General features: G+C 33.2%; 1 protein-coding gene across 1 annotated transcript; it reads right to left on the bottom strand.

The window, feature by feature from the left end:
• Positions 1–13783: 13783 nt before the first annotated feature.
• On the bottom strand, positions 13784–15741 carry LOC114320540 (UDP-glycosyltransferase 74F2-like). The gene is made up of 2 exons (XM_082907070.1): positions 14985–15741; positions 13784–14806 (listed from the first exon to the last, which is right to left on the bottom strand). The coding sequence occupies exons 1-2, from the start codon at positions 15639–15641 to the stop codon at positions 14051–14053; spliced, it is 1413 nt and encodes a 470-aa protein (XP_082763196.1). The 5' UTR covers positions 15642–15741; the 3' UTR covers positions 13784–14050.
• Between the last annotated feature and the right edge of the window lie 751 nt (positions 15742–16492).

Here is a 16492-nt window from a genome sequence, read left to right on the forward strand (position 1 = left end):
TTTGGTTTATGGATTTGAGTAAAAATTTTAAAAATAAAATAAAAAATAGATGAAATATAAATATATTTCATTTATGTTTTTCCCACTTTTTCATTTTTTTTTAAACTTTTATCTAAGTTTATGAATCAACCAGATCATTAGGAATTTGAAAATGAAAAATAAAAAGATGGGACAAAATTTCTTTTTTCAAATCTGATTCAAATCTATGAACCAAACACAATGTTAGAATATGAGTTTCTCAGTATAAAAAAAAAAAAAAAAAAAAAATTCATTGTTCAATCAAAAAATAATAAACCTAAATATATATAATTCCTTGCAAAAATTAGAAAAAAAAAAACTTTTCAGAAATTTAAAAATAAATTAAAATTTTTAATTTTAACAAGATAGATCATACCAAAAAAAAAAAAAAAAGATAACACAAATTAAAAACTTATATGATCAACTTCTTCTTTCCACGGAAGCTTTTTTTCTTCGGTGATGATTATGCTTTTTTCAATGGAGTGAAAGTCTAGAAGGAGTTGAAGGGGTTTGGCGCCTTTTTGTTTTTGTTTTTGTTTTTGTTTTTGTTTTTGTTTTTTCTGCTTCTTTCTTTCTATCACGTGGGAGGAATAAATTGTTTAGTGGTAGGGCCCACTAATCCTAGGTGGCAGTCCAATTAAATTTTTGGTCATTCATTTGGTCATCTTTTTGGGGCCTGTAGCATTACTGTTTCATATATTGTATATAGTATATATCTATGCATACAACTGATACAAAAGAAGAATCTTTTAAGTTGTTTATATAATCTTATTTGGACAAAGAATTTTGTGCAGGGATTGGCCTAATCTTATGGTGCCCATCAATTTAAAATTAGTTGCAGTTGGTGTGTGGCAGTGTTGAGGTGTGTGTGGAAGTGGGTTTGGTGAGATAAAAAGTAGGCGAAGGGGAAATTGATGCAGCACATTGGGTTAGAGTAAGGGAATAGAGAGAGAGAGTATAGAGAGAAGGAGGAAGAAGAATGGCAAAATGAATCAAACAACTACTATATACAAATTTATGAACATTGAGATCGATTCAGATACAAGTTCACCGATAAATCTGTGAACGTTGATTCCATCACCGCCGTTGATTTCTGAATTGCATACACAAAAACACACACTCTCTCTGTGTGTTGTTCTCTCCCAATTTTCAAGCCACGATAGCTGTATGTATATGCATATTTATCAACAAAAAAAATGAATATATATTTGTTGGCACCAAAACTTGGAATCCTCTATCGACAGAGGTATGAGCACATGCAGAGGAGGCTCAAGAATAAAAGAAGTGAAATTAATGGCCTAAGAAAGAGGAATGAGGGTGTGACACATAGCAGTTACAGAAGAAGAGAAAATGCAAAGGCAGTTGCAGTTCATGTGCAGTTATAGGAACCTAGTAAATGGACACGTGACAGCACAGCATAGCCATTAAAGGCCATGTAAAAGCTCAGGATTCAGAAGATGAAAGACCTTCAACCAAATTCACAACTCATGTGAAATTAGGTGTAGCATAACTAAATTAGGAGTAGTTCTTGTATTTAGGAGTAATCTGTCTATAATTCGGTCTGTGTAACGAGGTTTGGCTCTATCGATTGTTGTGCCTTTTGAACTTGTAATTAAGTGACAAGTTTACTTGTTCTTCAATCGAATTTTAGTTTATTAGCACTTGTTTCTTCACATTGCAATCTCCAAAGAAGTCCTTGAAACCGTCAAGGCATAGGACACCAACCATATTGCCTGATTGAATTTCTGTTTATGAAAATTGATTTTCTCTGTCAACTTTTTCTCGTTGATTTGACCCAAACAAGATTTTTGCTAACAATATTATGATTATTATTATAATTAAAATAAAACTACTTTTATAATAGTAGAGAGAGAAATGGAGTAGCGGGATGATCAGTTAATGGTGATTTTTATGGGAGAGAAATATTGAGAGAAGGAAAAATGGTAGAGAGAGAAAGAGGAAGAAAAATGGCAAACTTCTGTAAATTTAAAGATATGTAAGGGGTAATTTGGTGTCAAAATATAGCTTACTCTCTTAATGGGCGTGTGAACCTCACACTAGTTAATTTGGATAGAAAAGTGGATGGTGCACTTAGTCCATAAACCATGTGAAGGTTATGTGGTGATTTCTAAATGTCATGGGAATAATCTGCACCTAACCTAAAATACAGGGGGTGAAGTGAAATTTATCCTATCTTATTTTGATAATTTGATCCGTTGGTCTTTTAGGACCTAGCGTGTGAATCACTCATAAAAATATAAAATTAAAAATTTTAAAAAAAATTAATTAATTTAATAATTGTAAAAAGATGATTTTAATAGATTTATTTTTAAAAAATAGACGGCAATTATAATTTTAAAAATAATTTTTTTTATAAATAAATGTGGTTAGATCAATCTAATTTTTTCGCAACTAATTTACAGGAATTTAAAATTTTGAGTGAGACCCTTAGTGAGTAAGGAGCTGTGTGTGTTTTTCTTTTTTTTATCATCATCTTCAAAATATTAGGAGTGTTTGAAAGTTGGTTATTTTAATAGATTATTTTATTTTTTAATTATTTTAGTAGACCCCTAATTTTTGACTTTTTAATTACAATAATAATCTCAAATAAAATTATTAAAAAGGACATCATTAATTTTAAGACATCCCATCTCATAACTAAATCTACACACTCACTACATCATGAATTAGGATTTATGAGAGCACACACCTTTATCCCCACCCATCCATCTTTTCCAAATTCAAAACCTACACACCCTCAAAACTTTGAAAATCATTTGGCGGCAATATTCCAGCGGTAATAGTGGTAACTATTTGACTACCTACATTTCTCCGGTAATGGCAATATTCTGGCAGTAGCAGTGGCAATCCGCGAACAAATAAGTAATGTTCGGGAATACAGATATGAACATGAAAATTTTTTAACACTTTGAATGGTCAAAATTGTTAACGCTTGTAGAAGTTTTCATTTTTTCAAGTTCGGAAATTAGGCCTGAACATTGCTTATTTGTTCGGGAATTCTCGAACAAATAAGTAATGTTTAGGAATGTAGGTCCGAACAAAGAAATTTCTGAACACATTGAACAGTCAAAATTGTTAACGCTTGCAGAAATTTTCATTTTTTCAAGTTCGAGAATGCAGGTCCGAACATGAAAATTTCTTAATGCATTGAATGGTCAAAATTTTTAACATTTGCAGAAGTTCTCAGAAGTAGCCCAAATCCATTATTAGGTTCAAAAATTATTCCTTCATCGCGTAGCTTTGATAATATTGCTGCGTAATTCTCTGTGAACTCACAATTTTATAATATCTATTAATAAAACCAACCAAACTAATTATTACAATTCTTTTTCTGCAAGCGAAAATTATTACGAGAAAACTAAGAAATTATATATATATATAGAGAGAGAGAGAGAGAGAGAGAGAGAGAGAGAGAGAGCATATCAACTGTGACAATGGTGGATGAGACAGCTGAGACAGTAATCATATTGGTTCTTCTTCTTCTTAATAGGTGTTGTTAGGGTTTTTTGGAAGAGAGGTCTTCTTTTTGGGCGTGGAGGGGGGGGAGGGGGTGTGCATTCAATAGCTGAAATATTTTCATACGGATAATTTTGATATTATTTGGAGGGGGAAATAAATTTTGAGGGTTTTAAAATTTTATAAATAGGGGCCCAAAGAAATAGGAATCCAAAATAATTTATGAGGTGTTAATAACACTACTCTTCAGAAAAGCATGCTAATGAGAAGAGTAGAGACAAAAGCATTCTACAAACAAAAGCTATTCCTAACTTTCTAATTTGCCAAACTTCTCTATCACCCTAATTAAAGTTCAAATTAAAATTATAGGGCAAATTAAAATTAAAGGGCTCTAATTTAATTGCCTAATCTTTTAGTCACCAAATCTCTCTTAAGGGAAGGTCTTGGATTCCACCTTTAGGAGTAGAATGGGAGGATAAGATTTTTTCATAAGATGTATGGATGTGCTAATCTAACAATTAGCCACTAACTTTCGCCGATATTAAAAAAAAAAAAAAAGGATCAAATTAAAAATAAAAAATAAAAAACATGATAGTTAATAATGGATTGTTTTAATTTAATGCATCAGTTGTGACTGCAAGAGAAATAAGGTGAGGGATGTAAAAGTGCATAAAAATAAAATAATAAATAAATAAAAATAATGGGGTATTGAGAACTTTCATTTTTAATCAAAAATCAAAAAAATAAAATTTATCAGATCATTCTTTTGATTTTTGATTTTGATTTTTTTATATTTTTTCATAAAAAATTAGAAAATTAGTAAAATAATCTGTTCTAAACTATACCTAGTGATTGGTTGTTTTTAAATTAGGATTTTAAAGAACGGTCGAGCTTCTAGTCGGATTTACTGAACGATGGGGAGTGATTTCGAATGTTAATTTAAATTAAAAAAATAAGAGTTACATTTGTTTTTTATATTATTTTAATCTCTATGTTTTAAATTTGTTTTATTTTGACTCTTAATTTTAAATTTTGTACTAATTTGGCCTAATTGATAAATTCATTAATATTTTTGAAAGAAAATAATCACTGAATTGATTGAGGTTCTCACAAAATTGAATAAGCTTATAAATTTTCTGTTAAAAATATGATACATACCACTTATATACGCATTTTTAATAAAAAAAATCTTAAGAGTTGTAATCAATTTGACAAAATTGAAACAAAGGTCATTAATTCATATTCAAAATCAAGTCAATTGAAATTATAGGGACCAAAATGATAAAAAAAAAAAAAACTAAAGTACAGAAATTATAATCGTAATTTTTTCTAAAAATAAATATAATAAAATCATGTGACTACTTGGATCAATCTAATATTTTTTAAGATTGATTAATATATGAGGTCCAAAAAATAAACAATGTGAATTATTAAAAAATGAACTCGGCTCTTAGTTGACTGGACCATTTAGTCTGGCTTGTGAGCCCATCATAAGTTTCACTTTGATAATTTATTTGATTTATTTTTTATGTTTTAATATGTAAATCATCTAAAAAAAAAGTTAAATCAAATTGATAATCATAATTTTATAATTTTATTATTTTTGTCTTCATAAAAAGAATAATTTTATTTTTAAAATCACAATTATCATTCATTTTTACGAATATAAAGACAATAAGATTATATAACTATAATTATTTTATCAATTTTACTTGGGCACTTGAGGAATAAATTTATTTTTAAATTTTCCTTACCTCAAACACTAAAACATTAATATAAGGATAGACTATTACAAAATCACCAAACTATTCGTGTGTGTGTATATAAATACAAGTTTCGCATGCGACCATCTTCATCCAGGTCAATTGCAGAATAGAAGTTCGAATTTTGTTGTTACATCCTATGAAAATAAAGTGCAACTGATTCAGCATCTCCTACCCCAAGCCTCAATCTTCTCATACTTTGAATATGATTCATTGCATCTCGTTCATCAAATGTTAATGCCTCATTCCCCCCTGCTTCAACAACTATAGAATGAAAATTCCTAGCCACCCCTATCCCTGCTTCATCATTTATTTTTGGTCTTCTCTTCACAAGGGTAAGAATTCTCTTGTTCATTGCAAAATGTCGTGAGTCACTAGGAATCAAGTCATACGTATGTTCAAGCACAACTGTGGTCCACTTAAATCTTCCATCCTTTTGTAGAGTTGCTCTAACCTTTACTTTATATTCAATGAATGATGACAAAGATGGTTCAAGAGGGTGTACTTCTGATCGTTTTGTTCTCTTGTGTACCCGAGTACATTCAATTCCAAAGTGTTTTACTTCCCCCTCTTATCCAATATTCTGTGTTCTATAAGCTACAGCAAATCCGAGGTGCTTAGCATATTTTGCATAAAACAAATATACTTCTTGCTTTGAGCTAAAACACATGCCCTTCTTAGGTTTTTCAACTTCACCAATCTTATTTAATGACGGATTGTTCTTCGCCTCTTCAACTTCCTCACTCCCATTCAATGAAGGATTGTTTGAATCAATGTCCATTAAAGCGTGTAGTTTGTGTAGCTTCAAACCAAATAGAAAATAAAGTGTAAGCGTATGTAAGTGCATTTCAATTTTTCTAAGGTTCTCCAACTTAACCAGTAACCACATAGATTTTCATATTGGATTGGGATATTTCATTTCAAGGTTAATTAAGACCATTTGTTTTAATGTCCATGAAAGTTCTATGTCTTATCAAACATCATTGAAATGGTTTACAATGATTTTCAAGTTCTTAGATGGTAAATGACAACAATGGATTACAACACTGAGATGACAACAATGTAAGTGCAGTTTCAAGGTTAACCAGCAATGGATGACAACACTGAGATTAATTCAACACATTGATCTCAGTAATGAGTTAATTCTTACACTGAGATGATCTCAGTAATGAGTTGATTAGGTAAATTAAGAACACTAAGATTAGGTAAATTACCTTAAATGACAAAATTAGTTTCAAACATAATTTAGTATGACACAAATTAGCATCAAGAAAGATGACACAGATTAGCATCAAGACTTTCTTTGACCAACACATAAAAAATCAGGACAGTTTCTCTATGGAGACTTTCTTCAAACAATTGGCATGCATCACTACAATGGAAATGTTTAACAGAGGGCTTCATTCTAGAACAACCAAAAAAATTTTTTTTTTACAGACACAGATCAAACAAATTGCCTCTTACATATGCATCTCAGAAAAAAAAAAATGTTGACCAATAACGATATGTTCAATCTGTTTAGGAAAATAAGTTATTGGTTCCTGGAGTGCACAGATAATCTGTTTATCTATTTATCAGATTTATGAGTAAGAGACAATGAGATTTATCTGTTTATAATCTGTTTATCTGGTTCCTGTTTATCTGACAAATGAGATTTATGATAATCTGTTTATCTGCACAGATAATTTGGTTCCTAGAGTTCATATGTTCATGAGATTTATGAGTAAGAGACAAATGCATCTCAAATAAACCAATTACTTACCTATATGCACATATACAAAATGTTTAGGACATTCGGCATGGAGATTCCGAATAGCGGTGGACGGTGGTCAACAACGCTCTTCGGTGAACACCAGGTCGGTCGTCGTCGTGGTCGTCTCTCTCGCCGTCATCATCGTCATCGTAACCTCCATTTCTTTCCCTTCTCTCTTCTCTTGTTTCTGTTTTTTATTTCATTTCATTAGTTTGCTATGCAAAACACGTAAGCTCTACGTGCATCAAATTTTTGAAGGGAAATCAATTTTGAGCAATTCAAGCCGTTGTGTATTTCGGACCCTGTAGCAGCTTTGAAAATTTTAATACATCCTCATTCAATTTGTTTTTTTTTTTAATTTATATATTCAATTGCATAATTTTTTTTTTTTTGAATTTGATATGATATATATACACACATTCTCATATACTTCTACATTATCTCAAATAAAATAAAAATATACTCATAAAGATAATATATATAAAAAAATCTGTACAATTCTTTTTATTTTTTTATTTTATTTTTGCAATGAACGTAATAAAAAAATAAAAACTATTAAAGAATTAATTTATACAAAACCCAATCAAACAACCCTCCAAAAGTCAACATACCAATGCCATGACTTACCCTTGGTCTGCAAGTCTAAACATTTTCAATAAGCTTTCCCAATATCATCACCTGTCAAAGTTCTAAGAGACTTGTCGATGATTGTAACGCCCTCAAAATAACAACATTAAACCCATCAGATAAGACATGCATTTACATATAAACTAACCACATTCTTTTATTCATTAGAGTTCCATTACATAAGTATTACATGTTAACATCAAAACAAAATGCCCTACGGGCTTACAGCTTTCCAAGTTAACACTTGGTTACAACAAAGAGTACTAACTCGTTTACACATTAAGCCCTTGGCTTGAAGTTACATGTAATACATCAAAAGTTAAGCGACAAAAGTATGTCCGCCTCTAGCCTCCCAGCTATGTCCTTGGAGGTGGCATGCTACCTGTACCTGAAAATGATATTCCCATATAGGGTGAGCCACAGCCCAGTAGAAATACACTAAACCAACCATGAACAATGACTAAAATATTAGCAATTGATAGATGGCCAACACTGATACATTCACATAAATCACATATTTATGTTATACGACTTACGAGTCCAAGTTTCCTTTCATTTTCCCTTTTTCAACGGATAGGCATATAAGCACTAACCACATTCTCAACAGATATGCATAACAACAATATCCACATTCTCAGATAAGCAAATAAGCTATATCCACATTCTACAACAGATATGTATAACCACAATATCCACAGATAAGCATATGAGCTATATCCACACATCACAAAGATAAGCATATAAGCTCTATCTTTACTTCTAGACAAGCATATGAGCTGTATCTTCGGAGTTCATCCCCTATCTTCTCCCAACACTAACCGGTTTAGAGGTACATCCCCTATCTTCCCCTAAACCGCGGAGTACATCCCCTATCTCCTCCTCTACACATAACGTATACAAACACATTGGTTTTATATACAATCACCCAATACATACAATTAATGTATTCTATCAACCGTCAAATTCCATGACACACTTCATTGATTAGTTTCAGTTTGCCTAATCATCATGCATTGTCTACAACAATCACGACTATCCTCCACTGATAGCCCAAAGCAGTTATTTTTAAACAGAAAATAAATGCACAATGGATATTCAATCAACATTTCATTTATTCATTCTTCTCAATTAATTATCCCAATTAATTAAACAATGTAATTAGGTCAATTCCCATAATTAACATTTCAACCCTTAGGTCCCATTTTCATCAATGATTCAACAATCATTCCATTTCTCTATGCCAAACATGCATCTAGGTTTATTATGAATAAAACCCCAACTTTCGTAAAATTACACAAAAGCCCCAAACTTTCACAAAATTACCAAACCAAGCCCAACATCTCAAAATACCAAAATTTAAAGACAAAACCCATAGAGAGGAGTAGGTTATCCCTACCTTGAAGTTTTAGCCAAAAAGGAGATGAAGACTCGAAGATCAACGTGCTCCAAACCCAAACTTTTTCAGATTAAATCGAAGCTCTCAACACCCTCTATCATTTTAACAAAGGCCCTAGGCTAGATTCACACTCTAGGGAGATCAAATCTTAGAGAGAGTGCAAGTGTAGAGAGAGAGAGGCTCAGATTTAGGGTTTAATCAAAGAAAGGAAGTGAAAAAGTGATGTTTAAGACGCTGCTGTCCGCTGATATAAAACACGCTCGCTCGAGCGAAGCCTTAGTCGCTCGAGCGACCAGACTCAGAAACTCTCGCTCGAGCCAAGAAGTTCTCGATCGAGCGAAGAAAAACCTAGACCGCTCGAGCGAAGGAAGCTCGCTCGAGCCAAGAAAGGCAACTCTCAGGTCCAGAACCAGGTGCAACCGCTCGCTCGAGCGAGCCACTCTGGCTCGACCCACCAGACACGAACCCCACTCTCGCTCAAGCGACCAACTCCTCGCTCGAGCGAAGGTCCAAAATTCTGGGCAGCAACACTAGGCTCCCGAACACAACCAACCTGTAACAAACCTGCCTAACACATCCTATAACTCAAATATGAAGAAAAAGGAATGTAAACACGATAATAACCAACTACCAACATCCACGGACACATGTCCGGATCACTGTACAACAAGGGTAAACCCGGGATCGCTATAATGATGGTGGATTTTTGTAGAAGTGAAGACAACGATACCTATCCGGAAGCACTCAATAAACCAATGATCTCTCTCTCTCTCTCTCTCTCTCTCTCTCTCTCTCTCTCTCTCTCTCTACATATACATAAATACATATACATATATGCATATCTGTATGTAGGTATTTTCTCTCTCTAGGTTCTCATTTCTCTGTGTGTCGTCGTCCCCTCCGGGGAGCCTCATTGCTGTGCTATCGCTGGCTAGAAGAAGAGATCGAGAAGAAGTTGTTTCTAATAATGTTTTGTCCCCCTAAGGTTTCAATCGTTTAAAACAAAATTCGAAGATGTTGAAACTAATTTAGAACTACTATGTAGTTCGGAAACGTGGGGTAATGGAATTGATTGGTTTGAACTTATCATGTTAACCTTAACTACAAACTGATGTTAGTGTAAAAATAATATAATTATTTAAGAAGTTATGATCATTTTAGGAAAAATGGAAAAAAATTTCTAAGCCAGGCTTTAGGACACCAAAGTTCCTGTTGGCTTTTAATAATGGTATAGATATAAGATACGGTCAAAAACCAAACAATGAAACCTTCTCTCTCTCTCTCTCTCTCTCTTCTCGTAGACAGCGGTGAATCCGCCATCGCCGCCATGGTACGGCGGTGGATCGGCAGCGACGATCCTCTACCTACTCCAACTCCACCATATGCAAATGACGTAGTTCTCTGAACCCTTCGACATCCTGGATTTCGTGCTCAACAAAGGCAATGGTGTCAAGGACTTCAAAATTGTGATTTATCCTCAGACACAGGCCTCAAAATTATTCCCAACCAATTGAAGATAAGATCCACATGGCACCACCACTGTCGTTTCATTCATCGTCATCGTCATCGTCATCGTCTTCCATACCGATCCTCTGTTCTGGATCTCCAGAGGACATGTAAGCTCATGTACACTTATATATATATGTGTGTGTGTGTGTGTGTATGTGTGTGTGTGTGTGTTTATAGCAACTCTCTGATTTTTTTAATGCTCAGATTTCTTCTGTTTTTTAGATTATGTTCGAATCTCGATCTCCCTGAAGGCTTTTATTTGATCAACAGATCTAATGTTGTGTTAATCACTGATATAATGCAAGAATGCATTAGATCTCTATTGTTGGTGTTTTGAACATTTCTATCTGTTTAATTTTTTTTAATAATATTATTTAACTTTTGATCTTTATTATTTTCACAGATCAGATCCGAGATCCAGATCCACCCAAATCCAGATGTCACAGACCAGATCTGATGTGTTAGGTTTTTTTTTTTTTTTTTTTTTTTATTGATTTATGGTGGTGTTGTTAGTGTGTTGTTGTTGTTGATGATATCTGGATATTTATTATTGTTATTTTTGTTCTTCTTGTTGATTGCAACAGATAAAAAAAAAGGATTTGAATAGATAACAACAATAAAATGCTATGACCCAGATAAGTGAAATATACAAGAAAACAGATAAGTGACAAATATGATAGATTTGTTTAAATATCAGTAGATAAAAAAAATATGAACAAAAATTTTAACAATAGAAAAATATAGGACAAGAATTTCAACAAATGAAATTTTACACAAATGGAAATATTTTTGTGTTTTGTTTGTGTTCGATCTGTTCAATCTCTCTCATAAGAATTTCACACATATATTTATTTAACAGAGATAAGGAATTAATTGTAATTTTGTGGGGGTAGTGTGTTGCTTCATTGATTAAATAGAGAGAGAAACCTACAAATTTAAACAGATAGGGAAAGAATTCAACAGATAAGGAACAAGTTTGACAGATAGATATAAACTTGAATAGATAGTCAAAAAAATTTACATACATAGGCCAAATATTTAAACAGATGGGCAAAATTTTCAATAGATAGGGAAAAAATTTGAGCAGATAAGCAAAATTTTGAATAGATAGGAAAAAAGTTCGAACAAATAATCAACAAAAGTCCGCATATAAATTAAGAAGTAAAATTGGAAACAAAATGTTCTTCAAAACAAATAAAAAGATTTCCCATCAAATTATTTCACAAAGGATGAATTTCTCACTAACAAAAAATATCTATTAGACCTAATGCCTTACAACCTCCTTAGATTGAATTTATTACCAATTTACTCTTTTTTCTTTTTATGGATGATGGACATACTAAAACTCAAAAAATGAATAGAATTATTTATCAAAAGTAAGATTCATAATGCATTCTACCATCAGACTGAATGGTCTGACTCATAAACCTGGTTGAATCTGAGACCACAAGAGGTAGGCCGAATGATCTAGTCAGTCATTCAATGAAGTCTTTTTCTCTAATCATAAACTGAATAAATTATGGGAAACCAAACTTATCCAAAATTTTCTTGAGTGAGTGATTGTATCGTAGAAATCAATTTGTATAATATAGAGTCCATATCAAGTGTGGTAGAGATTAATTTTTGGGTAATTTCTAGATTGATAAGACTGGATTTGTAATATTACCCATAAATTATTTCCTTAATTTCATTTTGATTGTGATTTATTTATTCAATTTATTGCTAAGAGAAATTCATTCAAGTCTTTTTCATACAATTGAATGATATTGAGGCTTATTTCATAGGTCTCTGACAAGAGAAGATAACCACGTGTTAAAATTGGAAATCCAGAGAGCAATGGCGTTGGTTGGAATTGTTGGAAATGTTGGAAATGGTTGAAAAATTCTAGGTAAAACCATAATTTTTTCCTAAGTTTGGTCTATTTGTTAGGTAGGCCTGGTGCGTCGATTTTCGTGGGTCAAAGTGGTAACGCGTTCTATGCCGCGTTGTGATTCACGTGGTATATTTGGTTGTTCAAAACCATTACTGAGTGAATGGAAAATTGAAACCAAAGTATGCTCCATGGAAATGGAGTTTTTGAGGAAAAATCCTTAAAGGTTTGAATAAGGCTTGTCCCACATTGGTTTGGTGGGAAGTTTTGAATGGGTTTATAAGGCATAGGTTTGGTACTTGGGGTGTGCTCCAAGGGGTACTCAAGTGTTTTAGAGAGGGAGGTTATGGGAAAAATGGGCTAGACCCATTGGACCCAAAAATCACCACACGCACGTGCTGCCGCCACCGTCCGGGCGGGCTGGGCTTGGGCGCGTGTGTGTGGTGTGAGGTTGGGTTGGGCTTGTTCGGCCCAATACCTATCTTTTTGGGCAAAAAACATTTGATTTTAATTTTATTTTTTGGTAAAATTAAACCGGAAATAAACTAGTCCGGTTTTTTGCTGTACACCCAACACAGGTCCCTTCCGTTTTTTGAACCCAACAAATTTAAATCTGTTTAAATTCAAAACTGAACAGGTTTCAACCTGTCCAAACAGTGCCTATCTGTTTAAATTGAACAGGTTTTGCACCTGTTTAATTCAAAACTAACAGTCACAATTTTGCCTATAAAATAGACTAGTCCTCCATTTGGATTACTACACCAATTTTTGTACTCCATCTTCTGCTATAAATCTCTGCATTTTGCTGCATTTAATTTCTAAAAGACAGAGTGTAAACACTTAGTGTGTTCGTTAGGCAAACAATTTGTATTGCTACTATTGTTTGTAGTTGATCATTTCATCTTGGGAGATAGACGTCAACATTCTGAAAGCACCGTGGAGAGGACGAATTTGTCTTAAGGACACAGTGTCAAACACTAGACTTGATCAGATATTTATTAGAAGAAATTAATTAAGTAAGTAGTTTAATTTATTATTCTGTTTTATTTGTTTATTAAATCAAATTTTAATTTTGTTTTTGTAACAAAAAAAATCTGTTTTTATTTATATATTTATTAATTTCTAGTTTGATTTTTGTAATCAAACAAATTCTCTCATTTCCTTTATTTCTTTATATTCTTGTTGTTGTTTAGTACACAATAGAATTTAATCTTTTTAAATACAGTGAAAATTGTCCAACAGGAATGATGTATCCCAACCTCCCAATTTATGGCAAATTCAACCACCACTCTGGAAAAACTTTGCATTCATTTCTATCTAATGGCTCCTTTTCCAAATTACAACAAAAAAACACAATAAAGACCAAAATATAGAACAATAATTATTGGATTGCATTTGTTTATGAGTAATGATTTAGCTCATGCAATTCTCTATACCAAAACATCCATATCTGTTCAATTTTATCTCAAAATTTCAATGATTTAAAGATTATGAGTGTATTGGATCAGAGAAAGAAGTTGAATTGGCTACAAAATCCTTAGCCATGATTTCTAAACAACTTCACAAGCATAAAAATTATTCAATGACTTACCTAGTTAATTCATAGTAGGCCACAATTAGTTGGAACTAAAGTTTACCTAATATGGACCAAGACCACCATATAACTTCTCCGTCGAGCGGCCCAATTTGGCAACAAACTCATGGATGTTTCTATCTGAACTGCCACCTTCACCAACCGCCTCTTTTGCCAATTCACTCCATTTGATTGCATTTCTCCTCATCTCTTTCCCTCTCTCCCCCTCCATGACTTCCCTTACACAATGTTCAATCTCTTCTCTTCTAACAATACCCTTGTCGTTGCACCGAACCCTGAGTCCCATCCTCCAAACATCCATGATGTACTTGGCATTGGTGCTTTGGTCTGTCCATTGCGGCATTGCCACCATTGGAACTCCCAAGCTCAATGCCTCCAAAGTAGAGTTCCAACCACAATGTGTCACAAAACACCCAATTGCTTTGTGTGCCAAAACTTGTAACTGTGGACACCATGACACCAGCAAGCCCTTCTCAGAGGTCTCTCCCAGAAAGTCTTTTGGAAGCTTGGCCTCTTCTTTTGACCTAACCACCCACAAGAAATGGCAATTGCTGTCTACCAAGCCCCAAGCTAGTTCTTCCATTTGATCGACTCCAAGTTCGGCTAAACTACCAAAGGAGACATAGACAACCGAACCATTTGGTCTCTCCTCGAGCCAATTCATGCAGGTGCCAGTGTTTGGCTTGAAGATGCTGAGACCATACTCCGTATCATCTTGGAGTCTCTTGTCCAAGAACATTGACGGTATGGTTGGTCCTATTGTCCTCAATGTCATAAACTTTGCCATCCAATCCACCACCTGTGCAGTATTGAAAGAAACAAATTGCTTGATAAAATTTGCAAATTAGACAAAATGCAATGAGGATGACATTTGGGTATCTTAAAATTCTCATATAATTCAATAGTTTGTCGGGTATGATGCGATGCGACACAAAATAATATGTTCAAATATGATTTATTTTAACTGAATTGCCAACCTCTTTCTCCAATTCGTAGAAGGTGTTGCACAGCACAAAATCAACTCTATCCACGTTCCACAATTGCTGATTCACAGCCAATCCCAAAATCGGTAGATACGATCCAGGAACAGAGAGAAAAGATGGCAAATCCGAAGTCTCAAGTGGCGGCAACCCAGCAACACAAGATCTCTCAGACCCATCAACAAGAGGAAGATCCAACAAACCCTTATAAACATGGTAATAAATATTGTACACAGCACAAGACTCAGTAAAAAACACAGCCCCAACTACCCCAAACCTCTTAGCAACCTTAAGAACCCAAGGCAAGAACGCATCGTAAACAATACAATCGACAGGGTACTCTGTTCCACGGAGTTTCTCGATCAGCTCTGCCAGAGTTTGCGAACCCACTTCTCGAAATCTCTCCAGGCAGACTTCGAGACTCACTTTGATGTTGCCTTGGTCATAGCCATCGGAGATTGTTTCGACTGGAATTGAAGGGACTGCTTGTTCGGAAATGGTGGTGTTGAACATGTGGCGAGTGGCGACGAGTGTGACTTTGATTTGTTTGCTCTGTAAACGTTTGGAGAATTGGAGCATGGGATTGATGTGGCCTTGTAATGGGTATGGTAGAATCAAACAATGAGCTCTGTATGCCCTGTTTTCACTCTCCATTTTTAGAGAACACAAGTTAGAGCTCTCTTCCTTTCTTTCTCACTTTTTAAATTGAATCTCTAGCTCTAGGCATAGTACTATCTTTTTATTTTTTCTTTTTAACAATCAGTGGATATGAGAGTCCAGTGCAGATATAATTATTAGTTGAAAGCAACATTTCATTCGACTGTTTAAAATAATACTTTTTCCGTTTAAAAATATTAATTTCTTATTTTATTTTTTATTATTTCAAAATATTAGGTTATTTTCAAAAATTAATGATTAAAATTATATGATTTTTCTATTTTACCGCTTTTTTTTTTTTTTTTCAAATTCATGAATTAGAACAATTGATGTCCCAAAAAAGAAGACAAAATTAGTTTTGGAAAGTTAATACTTTTGAAGTGTAATAATTATATTACTAAAAAAAAGTTAAATTCTCTAAAAAAAACTAATATTTTGAGACGAAAAGACTATTTAAGTTGAGTAATGTTAAAGATATCAAAATTTTTACAAAATGTCTTATATTAGTGTGAAACTTTCACTCATATGAGATATTTGATAAAAATTTTGATACTTCTAACATTTTTCGTTTTTACTACTTATGTCAAGTGACCGACTGGCTAGGTTTTGGCATCGTTTAGAACATAGGTTGTGATTAATTTAATTTACTAAAAAACAAAATATGTTAAATAGTTAATAAGATAAAATGTAACCTCCAAACTCTAATTATTTCATTTTATTTATCACAAAACTACAAAAAAAAAAAAAAAAACAAAAACAAAATTCTTTCACAAAACTTTTTTAATCAAGCTAAAATAATTAAAAAATCACATCCCAAATGAAACTTTAATGTTGTATTTGGTTGGAGG

Source organism: Camellia sinensis, chromosome 14 (genome assembly GCF_055761805.1).
Source record: "Camellia sinensis isolate YWXY chromosome 14, ASM5576180v1, whole genome shotgun sequence".
NCBI lineage: Eukaryota > Viridiplantae > Streptophyta > Magnoliopsida > Ericales > Theaceae > Camellia > Camellia sinensis.